The sequence below is a fragment of the Anarrhichthys ocellatus genome, unplaced genomic scaffold, assembly GCF_004355925.1.
Source record: "Anarrhichthys ocellatus isolate YVR2014 unplaced genomic scaffold, GSC_Weel_1.0 scaffold63, whole genome shotgun sequence".
Classification (NCBI taxonomy): domain Eukaryota; kingdom Metazoa; phylum Chordata; class Actinopteri; order Perciformes; family Anarhichadidae; genus Anarrhichthys; species Anarrhichthys ocellatus.
The window spans coordinates 1713595-1739405 of record NW_022280093.1 but is presented as its reverse complement, the minus strand read 5'-3'; the positions used below and the strand labels follow the sequence as shown (position 1 = coordinate 1739405).

Genomic DNA, 25811 nt, shown 5'->3' with positions numbered 1-25811 from the left:
GTTGATGTCGTTAAATTAGTGAGATTTCTCTTTTGTCGAAACACTGCCAAGAATTTTGTCCCCTTTTTACCAGAAATCAAAGTCATCTTCCTCCGTCAGATGCGAGTTGAACGTTCAAAGGCTCAGACTGCAGGTAGACAGCGTTTTTTTCCCCTCCTGTGATCGGCGGCGATGTCAGACTGAGGACTATCTCTCTCTTTGAGGAGCCGGCGTAGGTGAGAACAGCTGACGAGCTGGAACGGCGCCCTTGCTCTTGTCTATTAGCGGAAAAAGCTATCTGCTAACGATAAACCCTCCGCATTTATGTGAGCCAGGAAGTGCTCTGGCAGCGGCGACCTCCGCGGAGTCAACACAGAAGATCTGACGCTTTGTACTGAGAACAAGAGATAAGGATGGTAAAGTAAAAGCATTCACGTCCCCTTTCATTCACGGGGGCTGATAAAACACAGGAGCCTATAACCATAGCATTTTACTTTTATGCCCTAACAGCATATTATGTCCATGCGTCATTGCGACCTTCAGATTGAAGAGCGTGCGCTCTCAGGAGTAAAAAGGTAACTAGGTCATCTGTGCAGAACGGGCCTCTATTCAAATGTTAAATCACCTTGCAAAAGGAATGAGCCGTTTTTCTGCACGTATTGCTGAAATGATGGCAGCAATAATACCTGGCGGTTAAAATGGACCATCCGAACAAGACGCTCTGACCCAGAATCTGCAGCCGAGATGAGGCATCACAAAATCAGGGAAAGAAAGACAGCCATCACGACCTTATACAACAGCGACTTTCCTCTTTTTTATAAAAATACACGTAATAAGTTGAACGAGGCGCATCCAGACAGACCGACTCACAACGCACACAGGCGCACTGTTGCCGCTCATTGTTGACCCAATTCCTCTACAAGTAATTCAATGTCATCTTCCTGGCAGGGGAATACAGCTTAGTCTGCTCATAACAATACCAAGACTAAGTAATGATGTTCGCCCCGCAAACCAACAAAGCCATCCAGCTCAACAAACTTCTTCGACCAGACAGCATCGTTATGTACAAATCAGCCATGAAATGTGATCCAACAGCACTTGATCCAGACGGCTGCATGACAGAGACATGAGGGAATGGAGTTCAGGGTCAAGTTCACAGGCAGAGGAAGTATTTTAAAGTGATTGTAGCAGAGGTTGTTGGTATGCTCACTGTGTTTTACAAGGGGGTGAACTGTATTTCCATTTGTGATTTTGGGGTCACTTTTTGCGTCACACACTGTGGTTATTCAGTCTTTGAGGTGCAAATTAATGAGGAAAAAGTATTGACTCTATTTCTTTGTTTTTATACTTTCTTTGCCAGTTCAGTTTTGGCGGCCACTGGTGCCAATACTAACTACACAGTTCTTTCACTACTGTTCCGTGATCAGGGCTGTTCTCAAGCGTAAAAGCATGTACATTTGTATCATTTACTTGCCATTTACTTACTAAAATAGTGTCTACATATGCTTTACAATTATTAGTGGGTAAAACATAGGCTCTCTTTTATTTACTGCAAATTCTAAGAGCATTTGTTTTACATTCTGTTGAAACATTGTGACCAGGAAGTGACCATCATGCCGCAACCCATAACAAACCATTTCCACATCGGTCACTTTTGTTATTTGGTTATATTACACTGTAAAAATCCTTTAAAAAAACATATTACAGATTGTATTTGATTGGAGTTAGCTTGAGGGACCACAACGAGTAGCTGAGATAAGGTGGCGTCTACCCACCCACTTATACCACTAGAGCCATGTTCACAATCAACCACTGCTGCTACTATGGCATTTATTTTACTGGTAACGTCCCATCTGATAGTGTTGTCAATAACAGCAAATTGTGTATTGTTCTCCAACAGCAATAGGTTGGATCACTGCTGTGTAGCATTAGCTGGCTATTGAGAGTAGCAAAAAGGTTCATTCATTTATATGGAAATGTTGGCGATTATCACTTCATTATGCAATAGATACCAATAATCCCATTTAAGCCTAAAATTAAAAATATCCATGGCTAAGGCAAAGAGGACTTTATCTCCAGACACATAATCGGAGTGCTAACTTGCTTTTAGGTCTCGGTCAGGTCAGGGATCACATTGCACAACGCAGCATGTGGCTTCTCACTGTGTGCCACGGAGGTAGAGGAAGTGAGGAAGGGCGGGCATTTTTCGGGTGGGAGGCAGGAGGCTGATCCGCCGCCGGAATGCTTCACCGCTTCTCGGCGGCATCGGTGCGCCAGTCAGTGGGCGCGGGGGAAGACAAATTACCTAAGGAGTGACTAGAGAGTAAGGCGAGCTTCCCATTCCCAGCCTCCTCCAGATGGACATAATTAAACCATTAGACGGTGAGTGGGGGCTGATGACTCCATCAGGACCCATTTTGGGCTTAAATAAATGGCGGAAAATAAAGCTGCGTTCAAAATTGCAGCACGCTTGTTCACGCGCCGTTTACCAGCAGTGTGCAAGAAACCAAAGGGAAAAATGACAGGGTTGGCTGTTTTTCCATATTCATCTGTTGTTGTTTTTGCTTTTTCTGCCCACTTCTCTTTTTTTATTTGATGACAGAAGGACTTTTTTTATATCTTTAATGAACTTAAGCAGCACATCTGGAATGGGCTGTAAAGGCGTCTTGCAGGTGATCTGACTGTCCTAAACGAGGGTGATGATTTAAGATGAAAGATCCGGGGATGACATCCCTCTGAGGGGGTTTTCTCCCTCCCTCTCGGGTCTAGTTTATCCGTCTTCACCTCAGCTGTCCCATATATCTGCGCACAGAGAGGTTGGTGGGGTGAATCAGGCTCGCCATCACTCACTTTGTCCAAGTCTCTTGGAGCCGGTGCGACTGTCCCCCCCCCCCCCCCCCCCCAAGTGCTGCGGCAAGCAATCACGGCCACAATGGCACCGCATTTACTCCCTCTATCTGCGACTTTTAGTGGCTGCTGGAGTGATAAGACGTCGACCCGCAACGGCTGTTTTCTCTCCGACTGAAGAACATGATTCGACGAAGACTGCGAAGGTGAGATTTTCCTGCAAAGGCTGCAGTAGCGATGATCCCTGCTATCCTTACCATCTGACTTCGGGGGGCATTACTCAGACACTTCATCTGGACAGATAGCAAAATAAACATGAAGTAGCGAACACAAAAAGAGCCTGACCCCCACGGTGACTTCAGCCACAGGAATTTTATCGCCCGACACGGGTGAAATAACAGTCCAATCGTAAATTCTTCCAGATCCCGGCAAATGCAATATAACTCAAAAGGGCTATTTATTGTGAGGTGGCCAGAAAAAGCGTCGAGCTGATCTTAAAGATGTCAGCAGCGCCTTACACACAGCAGCAGCTGAATCATGGGAAATGTTGTTTTCCTCTCTCCCGGCTCTAAATGACGGGTCGCACTCACCAGGTCACCCTGCAATTGAACCAGGTCTCAGTGTGAAGAGGGAAGTGCCTCCGTTTACCTGCCCCCCCCCCCCCCCTTCTACACCATCAGGTAATACAGTAGCAGCTGCTCCAGGGCCTGTCTTTCCTTTTTTTACTTTCATTTCATTCCTCACCCCAATCCTTCTACTCTCTCTCTCTGTGCACCGCATCGTCTCTAGTGTTTCCCTCCCTTTCTTCTCCCTGACAATGAAATAAAGTGACACCAATCTCGGGGGGTCCCTTGACGCCAAAACACAGCTGTGCGGCTGTCCCACTTTCCAGCCGTCGAACACCCCGCCTGCCAACACTCCCTCCACTTAGTTCCACCAACAACGCCGCTTTTCCCGCTTCCTCCTCGTTGTTTCCCTTCACTCATCTCCTCCCCCATCCCTCCCCCTCTCTCTTCACCCTCCTCTCTTCCGTCACTCACTTTACCGGAGGATGGCAGCGTCAAAGATAAGGGCCAAACAAAAAGTCAACATTTCTGCGAACATCTGTTCTGTATCGCTGCGCGCTCGCTCCGGTGCTCCATTTTTACGTTTGATTTCTCTGTCAGCGTCGGGGGAATGCCACGTCGAGCTGCTATCGTATGGCACGCTACAAGGCTTCCAAAACGCCCTTGTTGAATTAAAAATACGGCATATGCTGCAGACAGCACTTTGTGTTGTTACAAAGAGCAGACATACCCTCTCTCTTTAGGAAGTGGAGCCTGACATGAGCGGCAAGGTGTTTACTGATATAACAGCTTACTTAGATCGTTGGGAAGGGGCAAGGCGGTGTCAGTTCTGTACACAGTGCGGTGTATGACTATATTTTGCTTTGAATTATAATGAAGGCGGTGACTCCTTATTGATGCCTTGCGGGGGCATTGATCCCAGCATGAGGACACTAAACTGGTGAATTGGTTTGGTTAGGCTGGTGGGAAGGCTGTCAATCAAACTCTGGAGGGGACCAAACATTTTTTGTCAACAATGCCTCAAAGTCCATTTTGTTTTGGTTGCATGGTTTTATTTAATTTGGATATTTTAACGTTTTAGGAATTAAGTTCATTGCTCTTTTAAAGGCTGTAGTATGCCATCATATTGTCATTATTTCAGTGGCATAAAATTATCTTTAAATGTCTTAAACTCAATTTGTTTGGGGACATATAGTCCAACAAAAGTTATCGTGACAGGCATATGTGTCTCTGTCATCCCTTCATTTTGTTCTTTTTTTAAATGTTACTGTACACCTACACACCTTGAGCACAAAACAGAAGCAAGCCACCAGAACGTACTGAGCTCAGTGTTTCGTCTCCCACTTGTCCAGCAGTTACAGTTGCGGCTGAGTGTTACATTTTGACACGCTGTCACAACGGCAGCCGCGGCGGACTTTTCGCAAGGGGACCACAGGCATCGCCAAAGACCCAACCGCCAGCCGGGCAGAGCGCATGTGGTGGCGATTGTGCCTTGTTATGTCCAAACTGAGACCCAGCGAGGAGAAGCTTTCTTCTTCTGCCTCCATCGCCCCCTCCCAACCCGCTAATAATCACTAGACACTCACATCTCTTTGACATCCCCTCCTCCTCTCTCATCCGACGCTCAGGCGAAACCAGCAATTGGCCTCAAATCAGCCAAACATAATCCCGCCATCCTCCTCCTTTCTTGGCCCCGCGGCGCCGACTTGCACGGCGGAGACAACAGGGCAAGAACAAAAGGAGCCAGTCGAGGCTTCGCATCTTGATCCGGCTCAGCCACTGCGCCTCCTCTTGTGTCAAGAGAGGAGCGGTGTTTAGCACCGTCAACTAGCGCTGCGCTGTCTCTATTGTTCTGTGTAATTGCACTCAATGGACCTTGAGAAGCACACAGGCTGTGGCCGCTCACCCTCTTTGTTGTGACTGCTGTCTTCGTGAACACTGAAAAGTTGAGCACACCGAAGGCGAGCCCCGTCCGAGCCGCCTTACAAAAACACAAAAAACAAAACCACTCCTTTTGCTGTGCAGTCCAACTCACTTCCTGTCTTCCAGTCCTCTTCATCCATCAAACTGATCCCTCTCCAAACCTGTAGAGCTCGTCACCTCGGTGCTTAACCCCTCTTCTCATCCTCTGTTCAATCATCCGCCCTCCATCCCATCTTTTACCCCCCCCTCCATTTCTTTCCCTCACACCTGTGCTGGATCGCTTGCATGCGCTTGCCACGTTGACCCGCGGGTTTGCTGGGGTGCAATGCCTGCCGCTGACCTCTGAGTTGGGGAACACCGGGCCTGGCAGTGGTCCCGAGTGTCAGCGGTAGACACATACACAAACTGCCATGAGCTCATTTCCTCTCCTCTTTCTCGCGGCCTTCTACACACTTGGACAGACACACAGTTCTCTGGGAATCACCTTCGTTTACCATCCATCATCCGGTCCGACACTGCTCTACTTTCCTCCCAGACCCTCTCTGGAACCTTTTTGTGCTTTCTTCGCAGGAGCCCCCGACGCGGAGGCAGCGCAGGCCTGGGAACCCAGCCGTGGTGCAGGGTACACGCTCACAGACATGGATGGGTGACCACTTGAAAGGCAGGTGTGACTGTAAAGACAATGGCTTGGCTTTATGGGACATTTGTGGGCTTTCTGGCATTTCTGGTGGAGAGGAGAGAAATCAGAGCTCCACTGTGTGTTGGCAAGCGTCCTTGAACAGGACACTGAATCGCTACCAGGTCTGGAGCTGTTGTTCTGGAGCAGGCGCTGACCTCTGACCTCCCTCTGAAGGAGGTGGGACAGCAGAGATCCCTTATGGGAATGCAGTGCTATTAGAACTTAAACCAGGATGCAGTGTAGGCCAGCTTTGACAAAACAAGTGTGTTTTCCCTCCATGGAACCTGCTTAAAAAGGTGCTATACTGAGCACCCCAGGCACATTATATCACAATTACTATAATTTCTTAAAATAACTACTGCAAACAAGCCAGCACTACAGAAAGAAGGTACTGTCCTTCAAGTTCAGAGGAATCTGAAATATTTCTGACAATAGCGCCTAAGTACAGAGAGGAGGAAATGCAGTGTAAAACAGCAACATGTGGCCAAAACATTCCCCAAAACTCAATATTAACTGATCAGACACCAGAGATCATTTATTCCAACTCATTTAACATCTAGCGATGCTAGCAGCTCTGTGAGGCTATACTTGGGCACAGTAGTGTGTTGAGGTATAGAGCTTATGTTTGCACGCCAATATGAAATATGTATATACACATACAGTAGTGTAACTGCTTTGAGCATAATTCTTAATGTAAGCAAAATATTCTTAATAGTGCACCAGGTTAGAGGGTTCCTTATACAATTTACATTATTAGTTTTCTGAGAATTTCTTGCATTAGCATCTGAACAATTAGCTAAGCGATTAGCTTTCATTTATTAGGCTATTCTAGGCTAATAAACCGATAGAAACCGCTGGTGTTACCTCCCTTACTTTGGTTTATTGCATTTGTGACAAGCAGAGTTCTCAGCATCGACTGGAGTAAACACACTTTCGATCGTTTTGTTTTCCCTGCCACGATGTGTGTCTCACGCTGTACTGAGCCGGAGTCACTTCTAAAGTGCCGATAGCAGAACTGTTAACTCCGGAACCTCATCAATACTCTGGGTTTCACTAATTTAGAACCGGTTCCCGCTCAGAACCTGGTTTTGAGGGGCATCCCTGACCATTACTAATTGCTCACGAATACTTAAAATACAACTGGTTATCGCAGGCCAAAGTATCAGACACCAATGAAGAATAACATTATGCAAAGACAGCTGAAACAGAAGAAATTAAAAATGACCCTGAAGCCCAAAACACCTATGTTCTATATCAGAGTAAATCACTTATTTGTGCCATGGCATTAATCCAACAGAGGTGCGTTATAGGAGGAGCTTGGTTGACAGTTGATTACATCAGAACAGTCGTTAACCTTCTATGAGCATTGAATAGTACGCTGGTGTTTTCCTTCCTCACATAACAGTGAATACGGCCTGAACGGGGCAGATAATATCACATCATCACTACGTGAGAACTATCATGATCACTGAGATGATGGCAATAAAGACGGCATATTAGTTCATAACGACTTGCAAGGGGAGAGAAGGGGTGTGTGCGTGGCGAGGTGGAGGGAGGGCTTAGAGCACAACAATGCCGGCTCCCATTTTCTTAAGTTTAATTAAATGGCTTGTGACAGCGCGCATGTGAGGGCATATCAGCCGCGCGCCACTTGACTCCCGTCATTAGGGTGTGATGGTGCCAGGCTACACCAGTTTTATAAGCGTATTTTTAGCAATGATAACCAGCTGGTGAACATAGATGGCTGTGAAAGCACTGGAGGGCTGGGGGGGTGAGATATTGTTTAGATGTGTGTGTGTGTGTGTATGCATGTCCACACGTGTGCGAGTGCGATTATGACACAGGCCTCCCATCTCACCTCATCTATAGCGAAAGCAATCTGTCGATTAGCTTAACAAAGAGGCAAGAAAAGTAAAACATGTCAAAGTAACCGCCGACGGAGTCTCCTTCCAATTGTCAGTCCAATTAAAAGAAAAAGGTGCTAATTATAACACGCGTTTGTCTCAAACAGCCTCTCAGGTATGACGCCCCGGCTGTCAGGTGGAAACACGGCTCACGGTTGCACAGGAAGGGGAAGTCAATCGACATCTGTTCATTTATCTCAGGCAGGAGACCAAATTGAAAAATGGATCGCTCGGCGCGGATCTGCATTGTGATGGAGGAGCGGCGCATCTCGGCACCTGCTTAGAGCGCAATAACGGACACGGCTGCAGTTTGGCCGAGTGCACGCAGCCAATAAGGATCGGATAACCGCGTTGGCAATGAAAGCCGGACGGTGACAAGCAGGTGTGTGGAGGACTCGAGTCTGGGAGGTGCAGCTCCTTTTTGACCAAGGCCGGGAGAAAAGTCAGATTATGAGTCCTTCTTAAAGATCTAAAGTTTTGGCATTTCTTTTTTTCAGCATTTATAAACGGAATATAAGTGTTTATTAAAATATTTGTAAACAACGATAACATCCAATTTATGGATGCTTGATAACGCAGTATAGCTGTAATCATCATTTATCCTCATGTATCAATAGAAGTTTTAGATGTTAATAAAGGTATTAATAAGTGCTTATAGTTGTTTAAACATTTGTGTTTTTATGGAGTTAATAAATGCTACAAAAGGGGGATACCTTTTTTTGTGGGGGGGGGGGGGTTACTTAATTCAATTCTGTAACATGGAGATATTTTTTGCCAAATGTTTTCATAGCAGACAAAGCATATTTCTTAATTTGGTGTTTTATGGTGTTGTGCTTACCCACCATGACAATGTAATAATTAACCATGTTTAGTGATTGAATTTATCTATGCCTCCTTATCATGTTTAATGTTCAGTCTGCTGGTGTGGGCTCATTTATTACTCCCCACTCGGCTCTATTCACATGATAATCCTATTTTCCTTTAAAACATAGCCTTCGTTACAAGCCGATGCCGCAACACTGGCAATTTCCCTTCAGCGATCATTAAAGTTTCATGTTATTTTATCTTATCGGAGCAGGTGATGTTGGTGGCTGAGTTAAGTGTCTCCCGTTACAAAAGGTACATTCTTGCTAGGAGCAAACCACTCTTCATTAACGGAATCTAATGAGTGGAAATGAAAGACAATGAATCTGTTCGCCATTCAGGGCTGGCTGGCCCTTTACTGTAGCCAGACTAATGATAATGCATTCTCCAGTTCTTACAAAGGGCCGATCCATATGCCCTCTGACTCATTACATAACACTGCTCCGACTCAGGAGGTCTGTGGCTGATGCTGAAAGCGAATCTGTATATGTGTCTACGTTGTGCTCCTTCACATTTTCATCAGTGCATTTAAGTTGTGGTAAAGCACTTCATAACGGTGTTTGAAAAAAAAACAAAAAAAAAAAACATATTGTTTTCCTTATTACACATTACAGCTCTGCGTGCTGAGGTTTCCACATTAAGATACTAATGCCTTTGCTATTAATGGTTGAAGGGTGGTGCAGAAACCATAAAAGAACCAATGGTGCTCACTGTGAACGAGTGGGGTTTGACAGCGTGATGATGTTTAGCTTGTATTAATATAGTTGACCAGTTTATTTACATCTGCCAGTGCTCCTCCTCTTCCCGCTCTCTGTAATGACACCGTGTCATCGCCCAGACAACTATAATGTACAACAGAGCTGTCGCAGTGATGACAGAAGAGCCTGTTGATGGAGGAAGTGGCAGCCTCCTTCCCTTTTGTATTGGGGTCTTTAACTTTAACTTTTGCTCGAGAAGTGAAGTTTTTTCTTTTAAATCAAAACCTTGGATATTATAGTATAAGCTCATATGGTGGAAATGGCACAGGATTGATAATATGATAACAGTGACATCATCTGCATAAATGACTGATAAAGCACAATAAGGAGGATTAAGGAAGCTTAACACAACCATGTTGGAATTGCTCTTTCTTGCCAAGAGTGAAACAAAAAGATTATCGATTTCACTTAGCTTAGCCTAGCAAGGAGGCTTTAAACTGGGGGAACACAAAGCAACACAATCCACCTTCCAACATCTCCAATGCTCACTAATTGACACGTTCATATCTCGTCTGTTTAAAAAACAAACTTCTGTTTCTAGTATTTATGCTAAGCTAAGCTAACTGGATGCTGTATATTTACTGAACAGGTGTGAGACTGGTATCAATCCTGTCACGTTATTCTCCTCAACAAAGTGAATATGAGTGTATTTCTCAAACTCAAAAGTACATGTTATATTCTTTACATGTTATGAGTTGTCACTACATATTTTCTGGTCCAGTGACTTTATCAAACTAAATATAATATATTTTGTTGGTAAAATTTGTCAAATTAAACAGAGCTGGTAGGTTTTTTATACTTACTTTAGGTGGAGCAAGGCTAACTGTTTTCCTATGCTTCCAGTCTTTATGCTAAGCTAAGCTAATAGCCCACATGTATGTACAGCATGTGTGTATTTAGCGTACAAACATTGGTGGTGATGATCTTCACACTGTACTCTCAGCAAGACGGCAAATAGGCAAATTTCAAAAAACATGAAAAAATGTCCTTGAAAACACTAAATCAAAACATTATTATTATTTTTTAATACTGGATTAGGAACACCTTAAATGCCACAAAACGAGTGCATTAAGTACAGCACAACTGAATGGAAAATGATCAAACAGCTACAGGATGAGTGAAATACCTCAAACATGGCCGCATGAAAAACAAAGCAAACTAATAAATGCATGCAGGAATTGGAGTCCTCAGGTAAGAGGCTATGAGTGGGAGCGTGTGTGTGTGTGTGTGTGTGTGTGTGTGTGTGTGCAGCAGAAGGCCTAAAAAGACAGGCATACTTGCCTTAAGACAAATGGCCCTTTGACCTTTATATGAACCGGCAGCCCCTGGTGGGTGATAACTCATGACCCGGCGGACCGGTCGGCCATCCATCTCTCACCCTGGTAAGGATGAATGTGATGATGAACACACCCGCTTGCTGCTATTTAGATAGCCCTGAAGTCACAGCTATGACAAACTACCCACACAGAGAGAGAGAGAGCGAGAGAGGGCTGAGCCTTGTTTACACTCTGCCCCTTCAACAGCAGGCCACGACTGTACAAACTCAAACTGTGCCACAGGGAGCCAGTACAAACTCAGGGTCAACTAACAGCACATATCTGTCTTACAGCACACACTAGACACAGTACATTCAGCGCACTACGTGTTGCTGCTGTGGCCGTTTACATTTCTGTACAGTGACGAGATTACGATAGGAACCATTTGACAACTACTTTGTAAAGATGTCGGATCTTCCATAGAAGACTCTCCGGTCATCGAAAAATGGGGGAATTCATTAAGAATATGGCTGATTACGTCATTAAAAAAAGGCAACTAGGCTGGAGACACGGCAAAGTTCAGCAAACTCAAGATGGAGTCTAGCTTTCCGTGTCAGCTTTGGCAGCTCATCCGCACATTTCCATCCATCTATAAGGTTGTAATTTCACTTCTGAAGTACTGATGCTTTGACAGGAAAGAAAACAACATGTCTGATTGGCTTAAAGAGTGTCAATCAAGAAGAAGAAGAAAAGCACGCTTGTAAAAAGAAAGAGTTTTGTACAGATATTTGTAGAAATGATTTTGCGACGATTCAAAATTATTTTTGATGAATAAGCGGGGTCTTCTTCCCTCCTTAACCGCTTGTCACCTTGGCCGCTATTCTTTCTTTGTGAGGGGGCTCTAGGGTGACAGCCGCTTGCCAAAACACTATTTTGGTGTCAAATTAACCAAAAAATTAGGCTCAAAGAAATGAACTTCCTCTTGTAAATATGGAACTTACAGCAGACATCTGAATTCCACAATTGATTTAATCCGCTGTATTTGTTCAAAGCTCAATGTGCCTTTCTTCCACCTGACGCTCCTGAAAGGAACAGCGACGTGTTGTGTGAAGTCATCTTTGAGCCTCAGCTGTAGCTCACGGTCAGGAGAAACTCCCCTGGAACAGGTGCCAGGAAGATAATAGCACCGGCAGCCCAGACAGGTCACCGCATTGACCTGCGGTCACTTCTCTATTGTTGTGTCTTTGTTTGGGAGTACAGACTGTGTGTGTGTGTGTGAGTTCACACACCCTTTCAAGCGCACGCGTCTCCCCCCCCCCCCCACATGCTCGATTTCTCCCTCACACAAGTCTGCACACGTACGCGGGCGAGCGCCTCTCTCCTTATCCCACCGATGGTCCATTCAAATGAAAATGAAGCTCCATCACGCTAATAGGGGGGGAGCGGAGAACAAAGCGCGGGCTCTCTGCAGTCAGCAGGAATAGCAGGGGGATTAGCATCGCTATCGTCGGGGGCTATTATCATTAAAGCCGGTTGCCGCTCTCTCCGTCGTCAACTCAACGGGCCTCGCTGGGTTTTACCGTGGTGCAGATTCCAGCTCAGGGCCGGGCTGCCGTCTCCCCGACGGAAGACCTGGCATTGCTGCTAACGGTGCAACAGATGATTAGTCTGATTTTACGTTATTGTTTCTGGACATTTAGGAAATGATGTGGATTTTGGAAAGCACTAACCCTAATTTGAAGTTAATGATACGTTTAACTCAGTGTTACACACACACACACACACACACTGTACGTGCAGCAGTTCAAAAACCATGCGGTTATTCCTCCCGTTACATTCTAATTCAGTATCGTCTGCAATGGTGACCAGTTCAACTTTAGTCTTTTAGTGTAATGTTATAGTTTATATGAAATACTGTACCTGGCTCTCCAGCCGTTTGTTTCCCTTTATAGCCTTCAAAAAAGAAAAAATATATGAATCTATACCTATAGCTGTTTATGTCACAAACATATTCGCATTTGACTCTGAATTTTGCATTGTCACCAGATAAGGGCAGATCTTACACTCTGAGTTGTTAAGTATCGAGTACATTGCGTCATTTTCCGTGCCAACGTGTTCTCTACTGTCATGTATACTACTCATACATACAGTAAATAAATACTCAACCATGTACCTTATTAAGTTAAATAGCAAAACCTGATCTGACTTTGAGCTTCGGTGCTCAGCAGGTAGTGAACATTTTCTCTCAGCACATTTTAATGTTGACATTTGTATGAAATTGTCAAAATTTGGCTTCAATAAAATAGATCATGAGGTCAAAGTAACAACTCCATCATCAGTAAAGCTTTAGCCCCACAAACGTGCCGGAGAATTAGACAATAACTAATTGGAAGTTATTGAGGATGAGCCTTGTTTAATGTCTCAATATGAAACCTCCCCGTGTTTAGAGGACCACAACTACACAAAGTGGCATGCTGCTCAAACAGTTTAGCGCACGTTATCTATTCGTATTCCAAATAATGTCATCATATTTGTTTACATCCCTCGCAGGTCTGACATTTGAAGTTGTTTGTGTTGAACTATTTCCCATCATTACTCAGGGAAATGGAAGACAGATACGAGATGAACTGAGGCGAATCTGTTTGAGCAGCTGATAAGTCTACTTCCCTTCAGATGTGTTGCAGGGTTTATTTTTATTTTTTATTCCCCCCCGACACTGAAATCGACGATGTTTTTTACGGGAGACATGCCTCGTATGGGGACCTACACAGCATACCTCGAGTCTAAATCTGGAACGGTGGTCATGTAGGTTCATCTGTGCCAGCGTGTCGGGGACTCTTTGGACCCAGAGGCATCCTCTGTCTTTGTCCTCTACGCAAGGCAACATTCGTAGCCCCGGGTCCTGCGCACCCTTCACCGACAGCTCCAGCCCCAAAGCACCACTGTGGGATTGTCGGTGAGGTAGAGAGGAGGGGGGTGTCGGGGATGAAACTCTCCACCGTGCCAAAGCCAGTCCAAGCAGACCAGTGTCAAAGCACCATGTGTGTACAAACAATTCAACTGTATCTGACTCTGTGTGTACCCAGGCCATATCTGGGCGAGGCCAAATAGGCTCTGGCCTATCAAAGGCGACGGATGAGTGACTGGAACTCTCGGGTTTTTCGCCGAATGCAAACACATCTATTACGCTCCACCGCTTCAAGCTGTACAAATCAAAATCGGGATAGGCGAAAGGGGGGAAGGGGGGGGGAGTGGGGAAGGGAGAGATAAACACCACGCTGTGTGACTGTTAAGAAACTTGGAAAACAGTACTCCACATATCACGCGGATCAGCCCAGAGGTATAGAAGACTCAGACTCGCCCGTTGCCGGTCGACTCCGAGGCGATACGCAGAACATCAGACGGAGTTAATGCAGGCAAGGAATTTTTTTTACAAATACCTTTTAAAGGATTTGCCAGATAAGCCCGTCGGTCTCTCCTAGAAGGTGCCCCTAAAGGATGGTGGAATCGGTGGATGAGAGAGGATTTACTGTAGGGCGAAGGGGGGGGGGGGGGGGGGGGGGGGTCTGTTATTTAACGCTCGCATGTGAGCAGAATAATGAAGCAGCCAGGATGCTCATCATTATCAATGCACTAATCTGCCATTAGGCAATTCCATTAGCCACACACATCTCATATGCGCTGGATGTATTTACCTTTCACCGAGAATCAACCGGCGTCACAGATCTATTTACATACTTAAGATCTGTGTTGACCCCTCAAACAAAGAGGTGAAAATACCACAGCGCACAGAAAGCATTCTGTACACAGGTATAGTAATGGAGTTCACGATGCAGACCTCTTTACTGCACAGAGATAATGCATTGCTTACCACTTATCATGTAATGCTGTAATCGTCACGGAGGTTATTGCCAAGTAGACAAAGACACGAGTGACTGTTTTCTAAACCCCTCCTCCGAACAGTGATTGGCCAATCACAGTTTAGTGACGCCTCACACGTCAAGCTTTGGAATTTGTTCCACATGCCGGACCGATGTGCAAAGAGCTGCAGTAGGAGCAATTCTCCGTATATACAGCATATAAAAGGTCTGGGGATTGTGTCTGTATTTCTAGCTGGTTTAAAACCAAATAACACAAGAGCACAATTTTATAAATAATTTAAAAAAAGGATTCAAACGTGAATCCTTTAAACGAGCATTCCTTCTAATGGCCAGTAGGGGGCGACTCCTCTGGTTGCAAAAAGAAGTTTGATTGTATTGAAGTCTATGAAAAAATGACCCTTTATTTACCTCAGTAAACATTGTAAACATGACTTTATGGTCTCAATCTCTAGTTTCAAGTCTTCTTCAATACAGCATGATGTTCATTTAGTAAATTATGGTCCATTTTAATACAAAATAGGCTACCTTGTGCCATACTTACAAGATCAACCAGTGTGTTTTCAGTTCAAGCAAGTTAATTGTAACAGATTTGGTCGCCTAAAAACATTCAAGTGCACTTAGCTCCACCCTCTTGTTTCACTTCTGGTTCTGAAAAAAAAAAGCCAAGCGTAGTCGGTGGCTACATCCACTTCACATACAGTCTATGGCTCTAACATAAGCTGCTAGCATTAGCATGGCAGGCTAAATAGCTTACCACCTACAGCAGTACAGTAGTAATGACACTTAAGAACCTCCCGGCCAACAAAAGGAAGGTAACAAAACGGGGGCTGCTCCTCCAAGAAAAAAAACATACTACAGTGCTGACAGCAAAGGTACCAGAGCTTCAGATTCATATTAATGACCTAAAAAAAGATGTATTAAGGATGGACAGCAGTGATTACGGTGATTGAATGTCCACCTCGGCCCAAGTCGTGTGGAGCCACGTCAAGGTTAAGACGAGCTTCTTCGGGAGACGACACGCCGCAGTGTGTCTCCACGCGCCGCAGTGTGTCTCCACGCGCCCGCTCGCTGAAATTAACTCCTTCTGAGGTTGTCAAGGTGTAGGACTCTCTCAGACCTCCGGGGAGAGCCCTCAGGAGAGGCCCTCTCGTGAAGCGCTCCATCTTATTAATGGAAATAAATGCTGTTAGCGCCCCCGCCCCCCCCACACCTCCTCCAGCAATAAGACGTGTCTATTCTTGGCTACAGTCCCCTTCATTAACGTTATCTCAAATAGGCACCCAGTCTGATGGTGAGAGAAGGGACGGCGCGCGGTTAAGCTGCTTCATCCAATTTCATTATTCCATATGAGGCGGGGTATCGGTGTTAACTTTGCTGTGTCAGCACGGCAGACGGGCCACTTGTGCCGTCATGTGCCCCGAGGCACGGCGCGAAGCTTTAAGTCACCCGGAGTCAGCGGGGCGGAGTCCGCCAACTGATCAGACGCTGGGACGGAGCTTCTAATGTCTTTGTGACTTGAAGTTTCCAAATGAACTCAAACGGCAGCCGAACACATTTCACGACCGACTCGCTATGTTTTGGGGGCGGAGTTTGGGAAACGGCAAAAGGAAAAAAGAAGAAAAAAAAACTTTTTTTTTTGGTGCTGAAATTCTTACACCTTCTTTAGCTGTTTTCCACTCATGAAATATGTCCCTTTTCACAGTAGCAGCTACCACCGTGCCGTGAATACACACGAGCGAGCGAGCCTGAGGACAACAATAACAGTGTGTCTGTATGTGTGTGTGCACGCTGCAGAAAATCAGAGACTGGGAGAGAATGAAAGTGTAGAGAGAGAAAGGAACTGAGAGGAAGAGAAAGAGAGAGAGAGGAGAGAGATGAAGAAAGTGTGAAACTGCAGACCGTCAAATGATCTGGCCTCTCTCCAGGCATGATGACTCAGGGAGGCACAGTTAGAGCTAATTAGGATCATAAACTGGAGAAATGTTTTTCCACCATGATGTGTGTGGAGGAGGAGGAGGAGGAGGAGGAGGAGGTACTTCCACACTGTTGGCAGCACTTCAGAATAGATGTCCGGACAGCATGCTTAAATAGTTAAAAAAAAGATGTATATATTCGGCTGCCTTGAATCAACAGCAATGTGCAGATAAAGCCTTTACAGTGTTTCTGTTTGGAGCTGGCTGCCATGATGCAAAGCCAGCCGTGATAAGCAGATTTCCTTTTACACCTGGAAGTAATCAGGGGCGTAATTTCACATGGGGACAGGACGACATGTCCTCCTTTTGAAATAATACTTTTAGATTTGACATTCTGCGTTGATGCATACCAACGAAGTCCTCTTTCTAGTCCAGAAGTACAACGTTCTACTCTCATGCTTCATAAGGACTGCCCTACCTTCTTGTTGGGACCCAAATGCAGCCTGAGAGGAAGACTGCCGACAACTAAGGGCTGAAAATATGAATACAATTTATTAATTATTCCACTAGAATTGAATATCGTAGATTAGACAGCAGTGAAGATGCACATACATTTAAATAAATTTGGTCCATCAATAATTTACATTTATAGAGCATTTCTATTGCATCTTTTTTGTTGAATAACTTCATTAAAACAAAGACAAAAATTAAGAATTTTCCCCCTAAAACTGCAACACGTTCAGAAGGAGAAACCATTGCTTGATTGAACCGCTGACAACTCAAAGACATGCACCACGTGATTGAGGGATGGGAGGAAGACAATGATTCAAAGTTTAAAAATCGTTTCGAGTCACTTTCAAATCAAAAAATACAAACAAAATTGAAGAATGCAGGTTCTTACATTATTGTTAACCGAATGTTTTAGGGACTGTTGGTCAGAAATAAAACTGTGGGGGGTATTTCTAATTATTTCTGACATTTCTAGACCACATGATGAAATGGAATAATCACAAAAATAATCATCAGATTCATTGATAAATGAAAATGATTATTGCACTTGCAGCCCTTCTTTCAAAATAAGAGGTCAGCAGCAAAAAAAAAGTTGCTGACTGTTAATGAACAAATATAAACCCGGAGGACGAATCCACAAAACAGTTAAAGCTGTTGCAAAACACACACCCAGGCAAACCTGTGCTAACACACACACACACACACACAATCCGATACACACAGCATAATTCCCTCTGCACTCACACATACGTTAGTTGAACTACATTGCAGCGTGGCAGTTCACAAAGGTCCCCCCTTAAGTAGTTGATGTTTTGAAAGCTGTTGTTGGACGATGGAGCCGCAGCATGTGACAAACGCAATTAAATGTCTCGCGTTTGGTCGTCACGGCAATGAGTGCAACAAGTTATTTGTGATGTGAGTAATACCCTTATCTCTGCAACTGTGGGCGTCATCAAACAAAAGGCTAATTAACTTAAGTGTCACCTTCTGAATTTTTTAAAAACCTGCATCTGTGCTTTTCTTTTTATATACTTGTGATTCACTTTGTCCACGACCTGACTGAGGCGGCTCACGAGTGTGTCACCGAGACATTTTGGGCTTCAAGATTTGTTTTTCCGCGCCTGAACTTTAAGTACAATATCTCACTGCCGAGCTCCAAAAAAGCCAAGAGGGACTATTACGAGATAATTACTAATTATGCTAATGTGATAAAGTTGTGCTATTCCTTTTTTTTTTTTTTTTTTTTTTCCACGGTCATTTTATCAGCTGTCCTCAAGAGAGCACAGTCAGTAGTAATAACCTTTTTCTTCTTCTCTCCCTCAGCTAAACGTCCAGTCAGTTAGAGGACGCCGTGTCCTAAACCGCCAACTCCTCCACCGCTAGCCTTAATCAGGGAGCGCCTGTAAATGCACAAAGCCATGCGCGCGCACGTGGAGGAGCGCTGCGCCGCTTCCTGTCGGCGCTGACCTTCATTAACCTCATAAATGCCAGCGGCGTTCTTTTATTTTTTTTTCTTTTTGTCGCAGCTCTAAATGCAGTTATCAGCACAACCACAAACAAGTGTGACAGAAGTGTTCGGGGGGGTAAAACCAGACTCTACATTTGTGAAATGCATCTCCGTCTCTCTCCCACTACACACAGGCCGGGTGACATTGGTGTGCAGAGAGTATACTGTACTGTTACAGTGCACACGTGCAGGTTTATAGGTACTGCTACACTGGCTTTGCAGCGAGATTCTCAATGAAAATAACAGCCAGACACAGATCAGCCTCCTCCACAATGAACAACAGAGTGCTTACACCATTGTGGCTCGAGTGCGACTAGTTTTCAATGAGCTCTCCTTGCAGCATTATCCAGCTCTGAGCACACTTCTTTTATGACTCACGTATATAGCTTTTTATCGGCGCAGTTATTCAGGCTCTGGCAGACAGCCGTCGTGGAAATGGTTCTGTATGTGAAAGAGACCCATCTTCTCTTTGAAATTCTGTTGCTGCTCAAACAACTTTCTGACTGCAATATTACTTTTGGGAGGTTGACAAAACGGTATCAACAAAGGGACTTTAAAGCAACTTCATCACAATGACACACTCGGCGACAAAAGATTGATCTCATGAGGTCAAGAGGACACTTTGAGCAATATTTGTGAGCTGTAAGAGGGTTCGAACAGAAACAGACTGCAAGAGACCGAATTATCAATCAAAAACAATCTCATTTGTCCTGTCCAGCTGTCTGTACGGACACCATGTGACCACAATGTATCCATTTATCTAACAGACAGTGAGTGAGGTATTTTGTACACAGCATTAGTTTTTAAATACTGCTAACACAGCCGCTTTAAATGTCACGTTCCTCTAAAGGCTGACAAAAAAATACACGGTCAAACTATAAAAACAAGGTATTTTCGACATTCCTTATTCCATTACAATACATAGTGTCACATGCAGCAACTACAAAGAAAGATGCAGATGCAGACACATACCTCGCTGGTTAAACCAACAGATTTTGGAATCGTTAGTAGAAAACAGTGAAAATCCTGACGGAGGTTCGGCCTACCTCGGCCTCGCCTCTCTGTCCCGACCTCTGCCCTCAGCTCGACGCGTCCTGCGTCACCGTCCTGTAAAGGGATGCCGGTGACAACCAGTGCTTCCTCTCCCTCTCAGAGCAACGAGGGGCTCGACGCCGAATCGACTGCCATGCTGACGTCTCTGCCCCCCCTGCAACCGGTTGGCCAACCTGCCCTCTCTGAAACGGGAGCCTGGGATGCCGGTGACACTCTCCCCCAACTTCCATCACCACCAACCCCCCCCCCCCCCCATCCCCCCGACAGCCCACACTCGACCCCGGTGCCGCCACCTCGCAGGGGACGAGGGAGTGAATCCGTAATTGCTACATAAATTATGTTGCACTCGTTGCGTTTTTCACATTTCCCCCCTCGGCACTCTTGATACGTTGATATACCGTACTGTAACGCCGAGGGAACGGGATGATAAGTGTGGTTGTAAAAAAATAATGTTGCTCTATAAATCTCTGCTCTGCTTATTTTTGTTCATGAAAAATGAAAAAAAAAAAATGCATTGTGGATAAAAGACAAGGAAGAAGTCTCTCATATGCCACAGTTTAAAAAGATAGCAGAGAAGAAGAAGAAAAAAGGTCATGTTATACACCGATGATGGACTTTACAGACAGTGGACGTTCACCCACATGTTCCTGTACATCACTGGACTGTCGCACAAAAAAAAAAAAAAAAAAAAAAAAAAAAAAAAGGATTCCATTTGTGTCGCCGACATCCTTAAGGGACGTGACAGTAAATCACGAGGCTGTGATTAATTAAGGGGCAGATCAACAGCATGTAGGAGGGTCCTTTGTAGGAGCGGTGGGGGACACGGGTCAAACCAACACGGGAGAGCAAACAAACGCAGAGCGAGCTGTCCGTCCGAACAATGCGAGGCGGTGCCGGTGAAGAGCAACAAAGAGAGCTTAAAGAAAAAAAACACAGATGAGGAATTTAGTAAAGTGTGTGAATTCGAGGAATTCTGGGCCTCGTAATCTTTGTTCTGTGCTGATTTGTTTTGCACTCTACAGCCGTATGATTGCACAGAGGAGTTTGGAGGAGGGGCGAGGAAAAAAAAATGGATACAAGTTTCGGGGAGGAATCTGCTTACAACCTTTTGAATACACAGGTTTTAGCGAGCCCATCTACAAATAATCTGCAGCTTTTTTCCCCGAGGGATTAAGCCCCAAATGTCACGCAATAATCCCTCTGTGCCTTTCTATTTTGCCTTGAGGTCGATGAATTGTGTGGAATCTCGAGATGAGGATGATCAGTTGGCACTTGAAGGATGATGATGAATAAAAAAAATAAATTTTAAAAAAATGCTCAGCTTTGCTTGATTTGTAGTCAAGTTTGAAGAAAATCTTTCAATCATGAAACATTTGTGAAATCTGTATTTCTCCTCCATAAACACACACAAACACACACACATTCAAACAGGAAAGAGGAGATGTGTCTGAACGTTTCAGCACAGTGAGTCCACCTCCTGCAGCTTTCGGAGGAGTCAGCGGCCCCTCAGCACTTCCCAAAGACACAGTTCATTTACGGGCGGCCCCTGAACCCCCCCCCAATGTCCCGTGTTATCAGAACGAATCAGCGGCGCTGATAAATTAGCCGTTCGGGGGAACACGCTGCGAAAAGGCCTGCCGGCTAATGCGCGCACGTTCGCGTGCTACTCATATGCAATGCCTAATGTTGTGGAACCAATTCTGCCGTTACCATTATGTAAATACATTTGCCTCGGCGCCATATTTTATGTATTGTCTCCCTTGTCTCAATTACTTGGGCTATTAAAAATCAAGAGGCTATGGAAATGAGGTGCGGTTGTCTGTTTGCAGTTTGATGACAAGTGCAAAGTGTTTATGGGGGCTCGTTGTGCGTTCAATGGGCAGGTCGGCAAGCGTCGACGCGCTCCGAGCGCTCATCCATATTCCACAATGTGGCGCATCAGTACAATCGAGCATGGACGACTCGTGCAGCGGTGCTCTCGTCTCTTTATGGATATGAATTGATGAAAAATAAATGTATCATTGCTTTCTTTATTTAGTTCCTCTCTGCTTTCTTTGTGGAAGAGGGGGGGGGGGGGGGGGGTGAGCGGGAGAAAAAGAAAGATATTTCTGTGAGTGTTTGTGGCCTGTGCCAGAGCAAAGCAGCTTTTTTGGTGACTTGCTGTAAAGTAGCCAAAAAAACAGATAATGAAGAAAACTAAAGCAGAGAGAAGAAGAGCCTCTTTAAAGGCGGTTCAGATTTTAAGTATGGACGCTTTAACTGACATATCCAAATAACGTCCTTGCTAATCATTTTGTAAATGTCATTTTCTCACTGTGGGGCACAATATCGAATACGTTGGCGTAAAATGACTCTGCAATCACAGGTACGCGGTTCAGCAGTGAACAGCAGTAAAACAGAGAAATCTGAAAGCGAGACGGCTAAAGTGCTGTAAATTATTAGTTGGTTTTTGGGTTTCCTGGCAGCATGAGTGGTGTCATAGGCAGAGAAACGGAACACCTTCATGCAGGTTAAGAAAAAAACACACACAGGGGATCGGCATCTGTCCCGGTGCGGCTGCAGAGCAAATGTTGCACCCTGGTTATGTTTTAGTCACGCTTTTCCATTTTGATTGCAGATACAATTAATTGTTCTGCAGTGCGGCTCGTCTGCGAGTTTTTAAGCACACGGACTCGACACACACTCCTTCATTAGGAACGCTTCTGCAGCAGTTTGGGGAGATTCTGATTCAGAAATAAAACACACGTAAAATTAAACATGAAATTAAATATTATTCTGAAGAACTGCACAACTAACGAGAGAGCTTTCTCCCTGCTGAAGGCCCCGGAACTGTTTCTCAGACTTTTCTTTAAGTGTTCAGTGTTGTTGGATGAAGCACAGCAGGGCTCTAAGTGTTTAAGCCTCTAATGAGGATTTATGTGAGACGACAGTAAAAGAAAGCAGCTGAGATATTATCAGGAGTATCACCACTGAGTTTGAGGATGTTAGTATAAAAGGGACAGTATGAGAAGTGCTTTCTTTTTTTTTTTTTTTAAATCATGCCGTTTTATTACAGTGCATGTGGGGCAGGGCTAATCCTTTATTTAATATTTTGAATATTTTAAGTCACGAATAGAAAATGGCTTAGTAATCTTGAAAATCGTGAAAGAAATGAGAGTTAAACGGGTTCGGGGACAACGATGCATCCGGATTTAAAATCAGAAAAAAAACAAGCAGCTCTCCATCACTAGCACGCGTTCAAACTTGTATTTAAGCTGATGCGTCGTTTAATTTCGTCGTTGTGCTCGTTGATGTTCGAGACAATAAAAGCTTCTTTGTTTTTTTAAAAGACAATAAACACAGCAGGAACTAAACTTTGAAAGGGTGGAAATAAAACAATGCGTCATTTAAAGCCGACGGCAATCAGAAAATCGTTAGTCCACGTTCGTGGTTTCCAGCATTTCTCCAGAGGGCTCGAACTCGAGCCGCCGCGGAGCGTGCTGCACGCGGAGGCTGAAGTAGAAGCGGGCTGCCGCGCGCTCCGATACCCCGCCAAGGTGCGCACGACCTCTGCTCTCACACCGGGATCGAAAAGAAAAAGAAGAAAAACCCCGACACAGTAAAAAGCGAACAAGTGCTGTGAAGTTGTACCTTTTCTCTTGGATCGCCTCCTCCGCCTCCTCTTCAGCTTGCATTTCACCTGTCCGCTCTGAGCCCCCGACGCGCGGCTGCTGCTGTTCCCAAGTACGGATGCCATCGGCGCAGCCTCCGGAGCGGAGCGCAGCGGTAACTTGGGACTCGGCGCGGCTCGACTCTCTCCTTTGTAGCCTACTTGTCTCGCGTCAGCCTCCCGTTGCTCTCCGATAACGCAGCGTCCCTGTGGTTTTGACGTAGAGACTCGGACTATATTTTCGTCCCTCCTTATGTTTCTCTCTCTCTCTCTCTCTTTTTTGTTGTCGTTATCCCTCAAAACCAGATGAGAGCGCGTGTCGCTGTTCCTTGTATCACCTCTGGAAAAAAAAAGAACTCCTGCTCGCCTCCCGCTCGCGGAGAGACTGTTCGCAGCTCTCAGCAGTCACTGATACCGGCGCCCCGGTCTACTCCCGCCGCCTCTACACGAATTTTGGCATCAGCCACTTTGGATTCAATCACGCGGGACGCCCATCTATTTGCTGCTGAGCTTTCTAATTAGGGTCCAATCGTGGCTGTCTGGGAGGTGTGACATCACCGGAGACACCCACCAACTCGCACCCCTTCTTCACCCGCTGCTTTTTTTAAATGTTTTTTTTTTACATTTTCACTTAAGTCCTCCTACTTTTTTTTCTTCTCCACACTGCAGGGGACGTCTGTTCTCTTCCCGCCCTTCGCAGGGGAGGGGGGGTCAGAGGTCAACCTGATGGGGATGCTGCAGCTCAAGGGCACTTCAGCAGGTCCGAGGTTTTGCAGAATGAGGGATTTAAACATGGTTATTCCTGCTGGTTTCCATACATACCATACATGCCAACCTGCTGCAGACTCACCACAAATTTGAAAAAACAAGATATGGAGTGAAGAACGGATGAGTCTTCCTCCTTCCTCTCCTTGTTTGTTCACTGAGATTTGGGATTTTTCTAATTTCATTGCAGGATTACGGATCTAAAATAAATTCCCTCTCTCTCTGTTCTAAAGTCACCGACAAGTCCACAAAGGGAGATTACTCTAAGATGCATAATGCTCAATTAGCACAAACTCATCAAATGCATCTTTGATCTACAGTTTGAGTCAACTTCTGTTCAATTTACAAGCTTTGGTAGGACACTATGCAGCATATAAGTATATGACCAAATGAGTCTTTTATTTTGAAAATCCTGAGTGTGTGTGTGTGTGTGTGTGTGTGTGTGGTGGTGGTGGGGGGGGGGGGGGGGGGGGATGTTCAGGTGACCTTCAGCACAGGAGGCAGAAACTCTCCTGACAGTGTGTTGCAGCCACAAAGTTTGAGGCTTGTGGCGTTTTTGTATTTTTTTTGTGTGAAAGTGCAGAGTCGAGGCTTTCAGAAAGCATTTGTGGCTTTCCAGACTGGAGGTTGTTGTTTTGTTCTCCTGGCCGGACACGTTCAGGGCCTAAACAGTGAACAACAAAAAAAAAAAGCGGATTTGTTCGGGCCTTATCAAACGCACTATTTGACTTTGCTTTCTGAAGCAGCTTCGATGTTTCAGTCAATTGAACTCTGTGCTTCCTGCATGTGCGCTTATTGAATAAAAGACATATCAAAAAAACTAAAATTGGTCTATCGCCTGTAAATGCTGTCGTTCTCCTTTACCCTCACCAGCACTCACCCATTTTTTTTAGGTTGACGTCCAAAAAAGAAAAACAATGCATCTGCAGAAAAGAAAAAAAAACCTCAATGACCCACATCTGCTGATGTCAGAGTGAAAAGTCACTTTGAGGCTCTGTCGTTGGGTGGAAACATTTCCTCCCGGCCCGAGGGGGAGAGAAAGTAGAGAGAGAGGGAGAGAGAGAGAGAGGGAGAGGGAGGGGGAGAGAGAGAGAGAAAAAGGTGGCGGGGCCGTCCGCCAGGCTGCAGTCTGCCCTTAGGACGCCCACAAATATCCATGTAAATTGCAGTTCAAGAGAAATCAATACGAGTGACAAGTTGCCAATGCCACTATCTGGGGCAGTAATGAAGGTGTGCTAGCGGGGGGGGGGGGGGGGCTACAAAGATAACAGCAAACAGGCTGGGTGGGGCAGAGGTACAGGTTAGAGACACACACACACAGCAAGGTCAGTAGTTGTTGGATGGATGCTAAGTGGCACTAAGGGCTTGGACTCGAACCGTGATCAGCTCTAGTATCAACACTAATCCATCTCCGCGTGCTTCAAACGCAACGCATGCGCTCATTGCTTTGAAGGAAAGTTTGTGGAAACGCAACGCACGGCAAATTCTGCAAAAGTTTGCGGCAGAAACAGCAAAGTGCATTTCATATTTCAAGTTCGGGAGATACGAGACCGAATTGTCAACACGATTCATTTAAACAGCGCTTCCCAGAACAAATTGGGGCCACGTGTGTGTTTAACTTGCTGTATGACAATGGTCAATGGCAGTCCAAATGGATTTACAAGGTTACACACGCTAATCAGATTCATGTCATGGCTGTGGAGTTTAGGCTCTGCGAGAAACTTGCTACTTGTGTTTTTATTATTTTTGATTGAAGG

General features: G+C 45.1%; 1 protein-coding gene across 3 annotated transcripts in view; it reads right to left on the bottom strand.

Annotated features, from left to right (window-relative positions):
* The window catches only part of adarb2 (adenosine deaminase RNA specific B2 (inactive)), a 192057-nt gene extending 168356 nt beyond the window's left edge, over positions 1–23701 (bottom strand). For all 3 annotated transcript variants that reach the window (XR_004213657.1, XM_031872352.1, XM_031872353.1), the window contains exon 1: positions 23271–23701. Coding sequence is in view for 2 of the 3 variants with exons in the window: in XM_031872352.1 (XP_031728212.1) it covers positions 23271–23376 (106 nt within the window). In the remaining variant the exon portion in view is untranslated. The remainder of the gene's footprint in view (positions 1–23270) is intronic.
* Between the last annotated feature and the right edge of the window lie 2110 nt (positions 23702–25811).